Genomic DNA, 15985 nt, shown 5'->3' with positions numbered 1-15985 from the left:
CCAAAGCTTCTCCACATCTTCCAATGACAAGGGTATGTATTTTTGGCTTTCCTGTTTTTGAAATTCCTGAAAAACTTCTGTGACAGTGGCTATATGGCTAATGGTGGTCCAGCTAAATTAGGCTTGCCTAGTTTCTCTTTACTCTTGTTGTTACTATGTGTGGTCTGATTCTGCTTTGGGATTGGTTGAAGATGCTAGCTTGTGCAAGGCATTGCTCAGACTGACCACTAACAGTAGACTGGCTACAAGCTGCAAGACTAAATGACTGAGTGTGCACTCTCTTCCATTATACAGCCATCACCCATTAAAAATGGTACTTTCATAGTGGGTGAGCTCATACTGTAGAGCTCTACTTACACTACCCAGAACTGACATCAGATATTGGGGGGGGGGGGTGGAAAAAAACACTTTGCAGTTATTTTATCTTTTGCACTAAAAACAGAATTTGAAACCCCCCACCTACAGCACTCTCGTTCTGTATGTGTCTCTCTGTCTTACTCTGTTCTCCTCTTTTACTCTCACAGTAATAGTGACATTTTCTAATTCTTCAGCGTTCATTTTCCTATATCTGTTTCTCCATCTCTCTCTCTATCTCTCTCTTTCTCTCTCTCTCAATCTCTCTCTTTTCTCTCTCTTTTAAACTTGCACATATTACAAAAAAAAAAAAAATATATATATATATATATATATATATATATATATATATATATACTTATTTAGTACACTCTGAAATTTTTCAATTCTGATACTTATTCGTGAAATGTGTTATTTGATCCCTTCCTTTAATTAGCAAGCTGAAATTAGGTGTTGCTTAAATCAGAAATGACAAACTGACTGCAACAGATTGCAGACTAATTGAGAATTACTGATATCAATAACTGTACTTGTGGAATGTAGTATAGGCATACAATCATTAGCATATATATACTGCCATGTGTATTGACAGACACTTGTGTGTACACACATGTTGAGACTCAGGTTTCATTATTTATACACAGATATACACATGCACAAATAGTTGCAAAAATATGCACATGCATACTTGTTCTCTCATCTGGTATAGTGTGTATCATCATAATCTGATGAGCTGCTTCCATTCTTGGTGTGTGGTGTGCAGTAATTGTGGCCTCCTATTTCTGTGCGATTCTATAATGTGCAGCTGTATGGAGAGGACAGCCCATTACCTCGTATGACATTTGGTCAGAAGGATTCCACAGCTCAGTTTGGTTCCAGACCATTACGCTTCAATCCTCTTCAATCTGACATTTTGCACTCAGTTGCACTGCCATAAATTTCGGCAATAAAGTGTGTTCAGACTTGAAGCTCATTGACTATTCAGTCTAAGTTCCTGAGAGGTTCTTACTTGTACTGTGATACACACACACACACACACACACACACACACACACACACACATATATATATATATATATATATATATATATATACACAACTTGTTTTGTCATTGACATTCTTGTAGATCTTTTAAGACATTTTTTAAGGCCTGAAAAAAAAAAGTGGGTCTATCCAATTAGCCCCTTTCTGCTGTACACTTGTTATAAATATGTTACTCAGATAAATGCCTAATTATTCACTAACTGCTGTGTAATTCAGAAACTCCTAATAAATTAAGGAGTACTGTAGTAGTTATGAAAGTGATTTGAAGTGTGGGTATAAATATCCCCCACGGTTTCAGGATTCACGAAGACATTTGTGGTTGAGTGAATGATCATAAATTCAGTTGGAAATAAGATGAAATGAATGGTCTTGTAAACGGGGGATTTTTCTGTGTGTCATTACAGTGAGTGTAACAGTAACAGGGACTCAGTGCTCTCCTACACCAGTGTCCGGAGCAATAGCTCATATCTTGGAAGTGATGAGATGGGCTCAGGTAAGACGTCATCATTTTTACTGGACATGAATCTAATTGACAGTAGGTGTGATTCATAATGAGTGCTTGTATTGTTTTTAGGAGATGAGCTGCCGTGTGACATGCAGATTCCCTTGGACAAACAAGACAAGCTCCATGGCTGTTTGGAACATCTGTTTAATCAGGTATAACTTGTGTTAGTCCATTGCGCTTATATTCCCAAGACCACTCTCTTGATGAATGCTTGGTTTGGGCAGTTTGTTTGTTTTTGGTTTCATCTTAACCCATGATCTTTCTTTTTTGTTTGTGTCTTTGTTTCACCCTCCTCATGATTCCTTTCCTTTCTCCTCTCCCATTACAGTGTGCACTCAGGTTACCCCTCACCCACCTTCATCTTCTCAGATCTCCACACTTTAACCTTTGACTTTTGCCCTCTGCCCTTTAGCTCTAGCCAATGCTGATCATATTTTCCAGTCTTTTTAAGAAGGAATCTAGGAATAAATGTAATGTAAACATATTTCTCCAAATGGATTCACTTACATATGAAACCAAATATAAAGATATCTTTAAAAATTGATATAAATTCAGCATAAGGAGGTCTGTTTAAGACCACCTAACAAGTCAGCATTGCGTAAGACTTAACATGTTAAAAAAATACTATCAAGAAAACATCTGGCATTTTATTCATGATTTATGATATTATTAAAATATATATGAAAATAGCTGTATATTTTACATTATTAATTGAATATCATATGTACATGAAAATGAAGCACATATCAGATACCAAATGTGTTGTGAAAGTATTTTGAATAAAGAGAACAACTCTAAATGTATTTATTTTTTTTTAGCAAACACTTCTTAGAATGTGCTGTAAGGTGCTGATTTATCTCAGGCTACAAAGCTGTGGACAGACTGGGTGTAGCAGGGCTCAGTGAAGGAAGGATTCAGTAGCATTTGACTGTGTTTCTTTCACATTCAGGTTGACTCCATCAACAGCCTCCTGAAAGGGCCGGTCATGAGCAAGGCCTGTGAGGAAACCAAGCATTTCCACCCTGACCACAGTCAGCCAGGTACCTCCTAGCACAGGACTGCTGTGTGTACATGTGTGTGTGTGTGTGTGTGCATGTTATATGTGGAAGTATGTTTAGGTCTAGGGTTTGTGAGATCATCACTAATTCCATAAAGACCTTCTGCTGTCTTGTTTTCTAAGTGAGTGTGTTTATGTTTGCCTTTCTGTGTCTGAATGTGTGTGCATGCACGTGTGGTTTTGTAATTGTGTCATAATTAAACCCAGTTCAACAATGGACATCTGTGAGGGCACTGAATACCTTAGTATTGACTCATATAAGTTGTGTGTGTGTGTATACACTTGTGCTCCTGTTTTTGTTTTGGTTCGTTTTTTTTTTTTTCTTCGTTGTTTTTGATTTTGTTAAGTACAGACACGAGAGCTTCATCCTTCAGTTAGAGTGATTCTAATAATACACACATATACATTTGGACACGTGTGTATTATTAGAACCTGAACATAGAAAAGTAAAGAAATTCAATGACAGGTAAAGCTTAGTTGTTACTTTGCCATTTATGATAAACTTGGAAGTTACAACTTATTATAAAGCCAAGCTAAGCAGTCTGAACAGTCACCACAAGAGGGATCTAACGCTTTCTTTGAAAATATATCTGGTTTATTGAACAAAGCCAGAAGTCATTTTGCTTTGCCAATGAAATAACCTCAGAGGGCAAACATAAATTTCTTCCACTGTTGATGACTTAGTATTGTTTCAGTTGGTCCTGTGCGTAATCATTCATACTGATTTACATCCACAATTAGTAACTAATGTGAATAAGTGAATAAGTAAAATCCCTAAGAGTATTCTAGAATTCCTTTGGTTCATTAAAATATTTACTTACTCGTTGACCATTACAATCAGTAGTGACAGGCCTATGGTTCATGCCTACGCACTCTTGTGCTTGAATAGTTTTTATTCTTACACATCTGTCTGTGCTTAGAATTCCGACACACAGATGACTGGACAGCACGCTGCAGATATGTTCTACACAAGAACATCCAGGAAGACCCTTGGAACCTGCCCAGCTCCATCAAAAACCTGGTGGACAGTCTGCATCGCTTTGTAGAGGGTGAGTTTGGAACACAAAGTTTATTTTAATATAGTGTTTACAGCTGCAGTAGTTGAGTTGCATTTGTTTATAATTTTGTGTAATTATGTTGTAGATGGGAGGAATCAGCTCTTGCTGGCTTTGCTGAAGTGCACGGGTAAGTGGATATTGGGAGGTTATTTGTAATCAATCATGTTTACAACGGTGTATGAGTAATGGGCTGTTTGGGTCTCTTCACTGATTCTAATGGTTCACATTACAGCATTGCAGCATTTACAGATTCATTGCGTGATACGTTTTATGATGAGGTATTTTACTAATAATAGTAATACAATCCTATTGTGTTACTGACCAAAATCTCATGACCACTTATAACAGTACAACACATCTACCATGATGTTAAAATATTCAAGTGCCAACTTTTCCTGCTGAATGATGTCTTTAATTTGGGAAAGTAGTAACATATTGAGAACATTTGAAGAACAAGCTGTATTTTGACAAGGTAGCTGGGTACTATGCCATTAGTCATTGCAAAACACAGTTTTGTGTATGTAATGTGTTGCATAACTCTTGGGCTTATTCTCTGTATCTGGGCCAAGTGCAAAGCCTTTACTTCATGATTACTGAACAATACTTTGCTGAGACTCAGGGTGTGTGCTCACAGATAGTTGTTTGATAAATGTTTTATTGGAATGCCACAGTGTGAGTGTGTGTATGTTTGTGTGGTAGAGTAGAGGGATTCATTGGATTGGAGCGGGGGGTGGTGTTTGTGAGCTTCTGAGTGAGAGTTCAAGAGTTTGAAAGTAAAGGGAGATCGAAAGAGAGGGAGATTGAAAACACAATATGTGTGAGTGTGTTTTGGGGGGGAGGGGGGTGTCTCGAGGTCTGCGGTGGGAGGCATATGGAAGCTGTTGTGAGAGTGTTAGGGAATTTGATCCTTAGCTTCTTGCTGCTACACCCACACATACACACACAGTCTGTGCAAAACCTGCTCCCGCTCTCACCCCACCCCGACCCTACTGTGTGTGTGTGGCTGAGGAGAGGGTTATCAGTTCCTAGTGTGTTTGGCACACTCTCACACTTGCAGAGCCAGAATGACCACCATGGGTTGAGAGTTAAAATATTGTTCAGTCACAGTGTAATAAATAAGCAGTACTCATGTGCTCAAAGTCTTCAGTGTTTACATTTTGGACATAATACATATGAGTCTGAATCATCTGTAAATGAATGATCTCACTGTCTAAAGTGCTGGACAGTTTATTTTTGCTAGAGCCAGACATCTCAATATAGAATGATTACTCTCTTTTATCAGTATCAGTTATACAGATCTATCTTGTTACTATATTTTACTCTCTGTCATAGACAGCTGTTGCAAGGAAATTTATAGTCATCTCTCTCTCTCTTTCTGTCTCTCTCTCTCTCTCTCTCTCTCTCTCTCTCTCTCTCCCCCTCCCCCTCACCTTTTCTGCTGATCAGCCTGTTTGTTCTCCTGTATTCTGAGCTCAGTATATGTATCTGCTTGTTTGTCTGTCTGCTTTTCTATATGTTTCTGTCAAGCTCACCACTCTGTTTTATTTTTTATTTTATTTTATTTTTTTTTCTTTCATGCACAATATCTCTGCACTATATCTTTTCTATATGTATATACCTATCTGTCTTTATGTATATGTGATTTGTATACCCACACCTACATAGATATTTACATAGGTTAGCTTAGGATACCATTTCACTCTTTTCTCTGAGGATATAATGGAAAAAAGGAAAAAAAAAAAAATATATATATATATATATATATATATACCATTACATATATTTATAATGGTATGTTATTTCTGTCTCACAGACACAGAGCTGCAGTTAAGGAGGGACGTTATATTTTGCCAGGCCCTGGTGGGTGCGCTCTGTGCTCTGGCTGAGCAGCTAATGTGGGCACTCAACCTGCGTTTCAACAACAACGGCGAGTATGAAGATGACAGCAAGGAAGTAAGCCGCAAGTGGCTGGAGCAAATTTCAGCCATTGGAGTGCTCTTCAACTTCCAGTCGGCACTATCACCACACATGGTAAGCCAAAGCTCAGCAGCATCTACAAATCACTTCATGAGCAGGTGTGTTAGTGCAGTGTAAACAATACATTGTCCACTGTTATGGTACTCCTGGATTAGAGCTGGACACAGTGTCCATAGTTCCTTAATGTCGTTATATTAGCCATATCGAAAACGGTATACACGTGTGTGTTAGGAAATCACATAATAATATGTAGCGGCAAGTCTTACCCTACATTCCAAAAAAGTGATACATTAACAAAATAAATAAAATCTTTTATTTATTCATTCATTGGCTGTAACTGCTTATCCAGTTCAGGGATGCAGTGAGTCCAGAGTTTACCCAAAATCATTGGGCACAAGACAGGAACACACCCTGCAGGGGGCGGCAGTCCTTCACAGTGTGACACTCACACATTCACACCTATGGACCCTTTTAAGTAGCCAGTCCACATATGTGTGTTTTTGGACTTTGGGAAGAAACAGGTGCACCCAGAGGAAACCCACGTGGACACCAAATTCCTCCCAGAGCGGGACTTGAACCCACAATCTCCAGGCCCCTGGAGCTGTTACTGCAACATTACCTGCTGCGCCACCGTGTCGCAAGAACAAAAAAATATCTAATTTACTGATTTACCCTTTATCCAAAGTTTATTCTGTGAGCCAAAGCATGTATGAGGTTCTGCAGAGAAGTTTATCCCCAACTGGTTTATCCTCCACTTAGCTCTATGCACACACACTTTCCTACAACAGGTTAAATGCATTTACTTCTAACTGATTTAGGGGCCTCCTTTTGTTTTGTTTTTTGATACTGCATTTTAAAATATTGTCTAGGAACATTGACAAAAACACAAACACAATAAAAACATAAACTGGCTTAGGGCATTTAACAACTTTGCATATTGTGAGGCAAATTTGTAAACAGCGGTTCTCATAAATTGAACTAGTTCAGTGTGCATTCATTGTGGACACAGACATTCAGTTTTACAAACAAGGCTTGTATACTCTTTATAGAAAGAATAAACAAGATTGAAAGGTTGAAGCAGCATGCACATGATCTTTAAGTCATAATACTCAATGCTAGGTATTATCTGGAGTGGTATCAAATCACACACCATTCTTACTGAGGAGCATTGCAACTGAATTCTGAAAACTGAAAAATGAATGATGGAATAACATACAGTACCTTCTATGATTAACTGGTAATCAACCAACATCTGAACCAGACCTGATCTGATCTTGTGCTTGAACTCTATCAATCTTTGCATAAACGTTCCCACATCTAGTATAAAGACGTCTACCAAGAGTAGGAGGGACAGATGACCTATTACTGCTATTCATTTCAAAAGTAATTTTGGAAAAGCAGATATCCACAAACTCTGGATGTGTAGTATAGATTAGCATATATTAACTGTAGCCGCTTTCATTCTGTCTTACAGAGAGAGGAGCGCACCATGCTGGAGGATACTAAAGCAGCTTTGCTGGATCTTGATAAGGTCACCGTGCTCTTCCGACCACTGGAGAACGAATGTCTAGTAGCAAGTGAGCTTCTCTCAGTAACCTAAATGTTAATAAAAATGTTACAGATAAATGTAATGTTCACATTCGTCACTGTGCTGTTTATGGTGCACATACAAAATCTGGTACATGTGTACATATTAAATGAGATACTTACCTGATGGCATGCAAACTGCATCAAACATCTCCTGGTTTTATATAATCTCACCTCTGAAGTGTGTAAAGCAGCTTGGAGGCTAGCGTGATGAAATGCCATAACTTTGGCTCACACATAATCTGTATAAAATTCCAATCAGAGAAATATGCTTTTGAACTGACAGCTTCAGCCGACTCTAGGAACAGAACACGAATTCCATTCATTTATAAATAATTAGAATTACAGTGTTTCTTTGTGAATAATGGTTGCAGGGTTCTGCTATAATGTTGTGGTCCTTAATTCCAAATCTTTAAAGGCTCACCTCTCTAAACCACACAAATACACACAGGCGCACACACACACACACAAACAATCACACCCTCCAGATGTCCCTTTTAGGAATGTCAACATGGTTAGCAGAGATACTGTAGCTGCTTTTTCCGAAAGCCTCGGTTTTGGTTGGAGGAAAGAAGGATTTTTGTAGTCTAGTTTGTATGAACAGTGAAGGAGCTGGATTTAGTTCTTTTGTGCTTCATGCTGAGAAAGCAAGTGCAGCTTGAGGTTTATATCATAGGGTTAGTTTCACACAGCATTTATTTTCCTTATTATACTCACTCCTAAATCCGACTGTGTTCTCATTTACTCCGGGTATGTTCATACCACAGGTGCAATATTCAAAGGAGCATTTAAGTGTTAAAAGAGAATAGTTTAAAATAGAAATATACACACCAAATAACACATATAACAGTGCAAGTTTTTTCCAAGCTCACAGGCTCTCTGTTGCAGACACGCCAGTGCACTATCAGGTGGAGGGCAATCGGCAGGCCATCCGAGTCACTCTGTACCTGGACAGCTGTCACTTCAGTGAGCTGCCCACTCGCCTGCAGAACGGAGGAAGCCTAAAACTCCACTCAGTGCTTTTCACAAGAGGTGAGGGGAACATCCACGATTTTAAATATTTCATTAAACTTTCATTAAAGTATCTGGTGAAAATTCTTTCTCGGCATTTGGCTTATTCTCTCTGTGGACCTCCTCTGTCCAGACCTTCTGAACTGGCTCTCTACTTTGAACAGTAAAATATGTCTAGACATTCTCTTATAAGACATGTCTGCAGCACATAACCTCAAGCTGTCACTCACACAATTTCAATTTCTAATACTTTCTCTATTTTCGTAGACCTCTTGGACTTAATGTTTTTGTTAGGTACGGTGCTAAAATATACCTTTTTTCGTATGTTTACATCCACTTCATATATTTTGGGATAGATAGTTTTTTTTGTATTACAAATTCCATATTTGAATTCAAACGCTTTTTTCCTGGCATAAGTATGTAGAATAGTCTTATGGACCATAGGGACTTGTTTCTTTCCTAATGAGAGATACATTTGAGAGTAAGCAATTTTTTTTGTTTGATATAAACAACATTTTTTTACCAAAAAAAAAAAAAAGCGGGAGGCTATGATCAAAGCTTAATGGAAAAAAAAATCTTCTTTTCATTGTGATCCTATTCAAAATGTTTGGTGTTTTTTTTAAGAGAATGTTCAATGACCTACAAGTGAAAAAGGACCAAAAGACAACTCTAAGCGTATATGCGGTGGATAGCAATCTCACCAATTCACCAATACCTCTTGTTAATTACTAGGAGTTTATGTTTGCTTTTTTTTTTTAGTCTTGGTCTCCATCTAGTGGTGCCAGTGTGCAGTGCAGTGGCTTATACCTGCTTCATAAAGAGGATTTGTATTTAAAATGTGTGTGTGTTTCCTCTTTATTTTAGCATTGGAGAGGCCCGAGGGAGTTCCATCTCAGGACTTTGTTGCAATGGAAGAGTTTCAGCAGCGGATCAATGCTGTGTCTCTGGAGAAAGTCAAATTCTACTACCGCAGACTCAGGTACAGCTGCATAACCACAGTGCAGTACTAGGGAACAGATGATATGTGTTTTTCATGGCTTTTATTAATAATTAGCAATGGAAGTGGCTGAAAAACTGTTTTGTCCCAGTGTTCATTTGATATACGTGAATTATATGAGTCATATAACAATTAATTTTTAATCAAATATTATGTTGTTGCTCTTCTAATTTTATGGGGAAAGAAAATTAATTCTTACGTTATTGTAAAAAGATTTTGGAGCAATTTTATGACTTTGTTCAGACCCTAACGCATACTGGAGTTAAGGTCTGTCATAAGGGTCAAATATCATAATGCCATTCAGAAATTCAGCGTGTATGACTAGCGTTACACACATTCAGTCCAGAAGGTCGGTGTTAAAGCAGTTGTCATGCCGAGTGCATATTGAGCAACAGAGATTATCACACTGTGATTAAAAAGCACTCTATATATTTCATATGTAATAATTATTAAGTGTTATATAATCCTATAGCTGTAGGTTGTATATCTGGGTAAATTGTCTGATACAAAAGCAGTATGAAGACATTTTGAACTCCGTTCTTTCAGGGCTTTCTACCTGGAGAAATCCAATTTACCCTCAGAGTCGAATTCTACTGCCATGAAAATAGATCAGGTAAGTAAGACGGATCTCATGCCTTGAGATTTTTTGAACCATTTTTCTTTGTGTGCTTTATATAAAGGTCAACATATACTTTGTGGTGTTCTGTAATTTTTTTTACTACAGAGACTTAATTCACCAGCCTTGAGCTGTAGCCATTTTGAATCAAGAGTAGACCCATGTGGCCACTGAGCCTTATCAGAAAGACTGATGAGGTGTTTAACTTTTCTGCAGCTACTTCGTCCTCTGAACACTCTGGACGACCTGTGCAGACTGATGCAGACCTACATGAACGTGAAGCCCAGTGCTGCAGGTCATCCGTCAGGGGTCAGTGTGCTGCTGGTCTCCTCTGAGCTTTGCAGCCGCCTGGGAGCCTGCAACATCACCATGTGTGCCACAGGCATGCAGAGGTAACAGCCATGACACACTGAGTACATTATTAAATTAATAGCCCAGGTTAAATTTTATGGTGTAGTATATGTATTAAATTTTACAATTTTATTCCAAAATATATACATTTTCATAAATTTAACATTGAAACCAAATATGCACACACCACATTTTGATTATGACACTGAAGTGCTATCATACTGTGGGCAAACATAGACATACAGACATACTCTTCTACTACTTTTTAGCTGAGCAGCTTTTAAAGATATTTGGACACTAAAAACGTCTTGGCTGATCAGTGCAATCTGTAATAAGGTGAAAATTACACTAAATTCATTTTGAATTGAAACATTGCAAAGCTGAATTGCACTTCCAGTATTGCTTTTTCTAGGTTTCATCTTTTTTTTCTGTACACGCAAGGAGATGTGACATCGCTTCCTAGTGCATACATTAATCTCATCAATAGTCTTGGCAAACATCTGCACATTTTGGAAGATTGAAAGAAAGTAGAGTACTGTAGCCAAACTCATTTGTTACAGCAGCAGATTAGTGAGCACCCAGTAGGTCTCAGCTAAAAAGAAAGATACGGTCATTTTATGGACTGCTGTAGTTTGCTGCAATAAACACTTTAATTTCTCGGTACGTGCTTCAGCCTCAGAATTCCTTTAACATGGAGGTTGTTTTCTCTAGGTGCACTCTGACTGTGTCTCTGGAGCAGGCCATGATCCTGGCTAGAAACCATGGCCTCATGCCCCGCTGCTTCATGCAGGCTATGGACATCATGCGCAAACAGGTACCACATAATCAGTGAATCAATCACACTGTCTAAAAGAGCACTGTCTAAAGAAGTTTTAGATTGTTAAACACATGTTGCTCAGGTTATCATGCTCAGACATCATATTTTTTATAATGTGTTTTCCATAGGGCACCAGAGTGGAGATCTCTGCCAAAAACCTTAAAGTAATGGACCAGATGCCTGCCTTTGCACCCAGGTATCACCAATGTGCTCTTATAAGTGTAACATTTTTATTATTTAAAAAAAATAGTATTGTTGTTATTATTACACACAGAGAGGGCACTGGTTTGACTGGAATATATGAAGAATTTAGCCAGTTCATGAGTGCAGAAACTGTTATTACTTATGACTTACAGTGTGTGTAGGGGGACATCTGAGATTGAGCCAGTCTCTTGGGACAGATGGGTATTTGTTTCAGTGCTGAACTGTCACTGCTGGAGTATTTCTGACAGTTTTTTGTCTTTTTCTTGTTTCAGGCTCTTCAAGCTGTGTCTACCACCGTCTGATGGTGACCTCTAAGTTTACTGCTTGCTGTTTACTGGTCCCTTTTCAGATTAAGAGAAAAAACAGTGACTCTGGGACTCCTATAGAGGTCACTCTTTGTCTTTTCCAGACATTTTCGTTCTGCCAGACTTCCGCCGCAGACAATGTTACCAGAGGCGGACTGACCCCAACACAAGACTTGCCTATTGCTCATATTAGCAGCGCTAACTTTGGCTAGCAGAGTTTGCTCTTATTACAATGGCATTGTCTCTGCTCTTAATGTACTTGGATTTTGGCCCGTTGCTGGTGGCATTCCCAAGCCCATACTCATCTTTAACAGAGTTACTAAAACTACCTGTAATAGACTGTTTCTCTCTTTGCCTTTGACTGCAATGCCAGTTAGGTACTGGTTCAGTCTGGAGATGGTGAGGCTAAGGTCTTTAAATTCTGCCTCATATATGTGGTGTTTATGTGCAATTACTGTAAATTAGCATGTGCGATCCTGCACTGTTCTTAAATGCGAGTGTTCTTCAAAAAAGGAATATTTTTATTTTTTTTGTCAGTTCTATCAGGTATTACAATGTTACTGAAACCATTCCAGTCTAACCACCCAACAGTATTAAATGGACCAATCAGACACGGTTTAAGATGTTTTTTAGTTTGTGTGAAAATGTTTTATTTTATTTTATTACAGTTTTATGATGGGTTTCCCTCATCTAGCCATTGTTCATTTGAGAGGACAGAAAAATAAGAAATTATAATTAAGTAATCAGATTAAATACAAATTATACATTTAATATTTCTCAATTAACAGGTTGACACACAGTATTCTTCCTGAAGGCTTAAGATTTTTACTAATCAGAACTTCAAGGAACATAATTAATGTCTTGGAGTGCTCCTGGTTTCGGCACTTTCTTAAAGCTAATCTAACCCTTGTTAGAGAACATGACTGTTTTATGGAGTAGCAGAAATGTTATTTGAGAAGCACAATAAAAAAGAAGCTCAAATTATTCACAACTGTTTGCTAAACGTACTGTGCATTTTTAGATATTAGAAGGAAAAACATTGAAGGGATCATTGAAGGATGGTTAGATATAGTAAATTTATTTTATTGAATTTCTGTTATTTGTGTATATACATATGTATAACATTGTCTATCAGAGGGACGAGCATAATTGTATGCATTTTGGGGAACAGTAATGCCATAATTTAAATGTAATTAATGTTAAAGCAAAACAATATGAAATTGTAAATCTCTCATTTTTGTATACATACTGTATATGTGAATAGAAGTCCTTATTGTGTATTTACACTTACAGTGTTTTCCGTATTTAAATTTCTAACCACCTCCATGCTGTCAGTAGAGATTTCAGGAGAATCTAAAATTTAAGAGTGGCCTGTTCCTTACTGAGATATTGATGTTCTAACGTTGTGGTACCTCAAAGCAAGCTCAAGTTATTTTGAAAAATAGTTTTTCTAAGCTACAAAGTGTTAACCAAACCAAACAATAGATATGTATTGATAGCGTAAGTTGAATTAGAATTACCACTTTACCAACCTACAATATATGTCCAAAAGTTTTCTAAAGTGAAGTGCTCTCATTGCGGATTTAGATGTTCATGTGTGCTCAGAGTTTTTTTTTATAATCTATAAAAAAAAGCATTAAAAAATGTAACGGGGTGCTCTGAAGCTGCTGCACATGAGCACAATTTTATCGTACCCAGTGTCAGCTGGAGGGGTGTATAAAACCACCGAGCATTAGGCCATGGAGCAGTGGTACTGTGTTCCCAGCTTCCAGTACCTGGAGATGAATTGGAATAGTGATCCAGAACTAATCATTTAAACTCTGACCTCACTAATGCTCTTATAGTTGAATGCCACCGGATCTTCAGAACAGAACCTGCTACTGCAGCCAATCCGGGGATAGTTGGTGGGCGGACGTTCTGTTATTAAAATTCAATTCAGAAGAAATGTTGAATGAGCAGGTTTTGATGCCTTTTGGCTGTACACTGAAGCTCCAAGCAGCATATGTGAATACATTTACAGCAGATCTGTTCTTCTGTTATTTTAAATGCAACTAATATTGGGTCCAAGTTGTGTTTCTTTAGTCAGAGGATTGCAGACATTAACTCAGCTGGCAGTGTAACACTGTGATATAAATTTTATTCCATTTCCTACTATGCTGTGCTTAGTAATTCACAGTGCCTTTTAGACGGGAGAGAAAATCGTCTGTCTTCGTTTAGAAGAGTTCAGACAACACATCTCCCCCTGCTGCTGGAGGTGATACACGGAAAATCCATTAATTGAGAGCAGGGCTTAAGCTTGCTTTGTAGAGACCAGGTTAACGTCCTTGCAGTGTTTGGTTAAAGAGCTTTGTTTGGATGGGTTTGAAGCTTTTCCTGCTTTACCCCAACTGACTCAGTTAATGGGTGGGCTTCATGATGGGCTGAGCATTCGGATCCCAGTGGGATATAGCAGAGAAAATCAGAATTCCAAAATGTTATCTCAGAACTCGTTGAGTGAGGGGGCCTGCATTTGCTTAAATCTATATTTAACGGTGGTGTGCTGTTTTGACTTGTTATACTGTGGATGTCTGAATGTAATTATATGTTATTTTTTAAATCATATGAATATCTGATTAATCTATAATGCTGACTAACAAGCTAAAAATGTCAGACAGGCCTGAGGTCATATGAGCTCATAATTATGGCATGTGTGGCAAGTATGTTCTCATTTGCCCAGCGGAGCAGTTCTGTATAATGTACAGGCATTTCCAGGTGTTTTATATTGTTTTACAACTTTTTACAGCCTATGCATTGTTCTGTCACATCATTATGGAATATTAAGTTCTGCCATGGTTATAACAAATATTATACTGCATCACAATTTACGACATGGCTTATGTTGTTTGGATGCTTTTAACATAAACATTATTATATACTGACTGCGTGCTTTCAGTGTCTTTTCGCCTGTAGTGAAAACTTGACTATAGTGGAATCCAAAGACATAGCACTAGCCGTAGCACACTGTAGAAGAAAATATAATCTCAGGTTTCTAAACGGTTTTTGGTCAGTACATGTGAGATGCCTGTTTGAAGAGATACAACGTCCTGACATCATTTAGAATAAATACTTTATTTGAAAATTTTAAATGTGTGGTTTATTTGTTTTGAATGTTTTTCCCTGTACATTTTCTCCAGCAAGCATAATTCATATACTCCTTTTATGTTAAGTCTCTCATATTCGGTTGTCATCACCTCAGCTACCACCATGGTCTTCCCCTCCTCTCTTGACCCCTTGGACCAGAAGTGGGGGGCCTGTCCCTAACCAAGGCCTGCTTGTCCATTCTGCACTCTGCCAACTGCCAAGCCCACCTCCTCCTGAGCCTTCCATTTCCTCCCTGTTTGTACCTGGGCATCTGTAGCTCCCACAAGTTGGTCAGATGATTTCTTAAGTTCCATAACTAGCCATACCTACTCCTGCTTGTATCTCAGGTTGATGAAAGGTATAGGCAATTGAAGCTTGGCCCTGCCCAAAAAACCTAAATCAGAGAGACATCTTGGCAGACCCAGCCACTTTCTGATGTATGAGTTTGCCAGACTGTCCATTTTGCTTACAGTTGAGGAGGGGGTTTCGCTAATCTTAAAAGGCCACATAATCCTGTGGTGCAGTGTGAATTGGAAACACCATATTTTAAACTCACCCAGGAGCTGGCTACGGTCAATCCTGGCTAGGCCATTTGCCAGCTGTTCCTTCACCACTTTCCCCACCTGCTTATCTGAGAGGTCTGCTGTATAAACTCAGCCAAGGCTACCCATGGGCTGACTCAACAGCAAGGGGATCTGCTCACCACCTGTGCTGAAGATGGTACTATCGCTCCTTTAAGCAGGGACAGACTTAGGGCTTTGACAGCTGGATCCTCATCCTTGCCCACTCCACAAGCTCCACAAGAGTGACATCGTCCATGTAGCCTCTCAGTGGTGGCAACCTTTGGCCTGATGGCAATCTAACTCCTCTGACCACCGGCCTTGCCCCGATGAGGATGATCTCGAATGGTGCTACAAACAAGATGGGGGAGATTGAAAAGACCATGGCAATGTCTACTTCTAACTGCTGCCACTTCGTAGTG

The 15985-nt window shown here is 38.6% G+C and overlaps 1 protein-coding gene across 2 annotated transcripts in view; it reads left to right on the top strand.

Annotated features, from left to right (window-relative positions):
• The window catches only part of prex1 (phosphatidylinositol-3,4,5-trisphosphate-dependent Rac exchange factor 1), an 83830-nt gene extending 68865 nt beyond the window's left edge, over window positions 1-14965 (top strand). For both annotated transcript variants that reach the window (XM_066643425.1, XM_066643423.1), the window contains exons 27-40: window positions 1803-1891; window positions 1973-2055; window positions 2853-2943; window positions 3881-4009; window positions 4104-4145; window positions 5832-6049; window positions 7470-7572; window positions 8471-8614; window positions 9458-9572; window positions 10137-10203; window positions 10423-10598; window positions 11269-11371; window positions 11503-11570; window positions 11851-14965. In XM_066643425.1, the coding sequence (XP_066499522.1) occupies window positions 1803-1891; window positions 1973-2055; window positions 2853-2943; window positions 3881-4009; window positions 4104-4145; window positions 5832-6049; window positions 7470-7572; window positions 8471-8614; window positions 9458-9572; window positions 10137-10203; window positions 10423-10598; window positions 11269-11371; window positions 11503-11570; window positions 11851-11893 (1471 nt within the window). In that variant the 3' untranslated portion in view covers window positions 11894-14965. The remainder of the gene's footprint in view (window positions 1-1802; window positions 1892-1972; window positions 2056-2852; window positions 2944-3880; window positions 4010-4103; window positions 4146-5831; window positions 6050-7469; window positions 7573-8470; window positions 8615-9457; window positions 9573-10136; window positions 10204-10422; window positions 10599-11268; window positions 11372-11502; window positions 11571-11850) is intronic.
• The last annotated feature ends 1020 nt before the right edge of the window (window positions 14966-15985 follow it).

Source organism: Hoplias malabaricus, chromosome 14 (genome assembly GCF_029633855.1).
Source record: "Hoplias malabaricus isolate fHopMal1 chromosome 14, fHopMal1.hap1, whole genome shotgun sequence".
NCBI lineage: Eukaryota > Metazoa > Chordata > Actinopteri > Characiformes > Erythrinidae > Hoplias > Hoplias malabaricus.
Note: the sequence above shows the minus strand (reverse complement) of the source record. Positions and strands in the feature narration are given on the sequence as shown.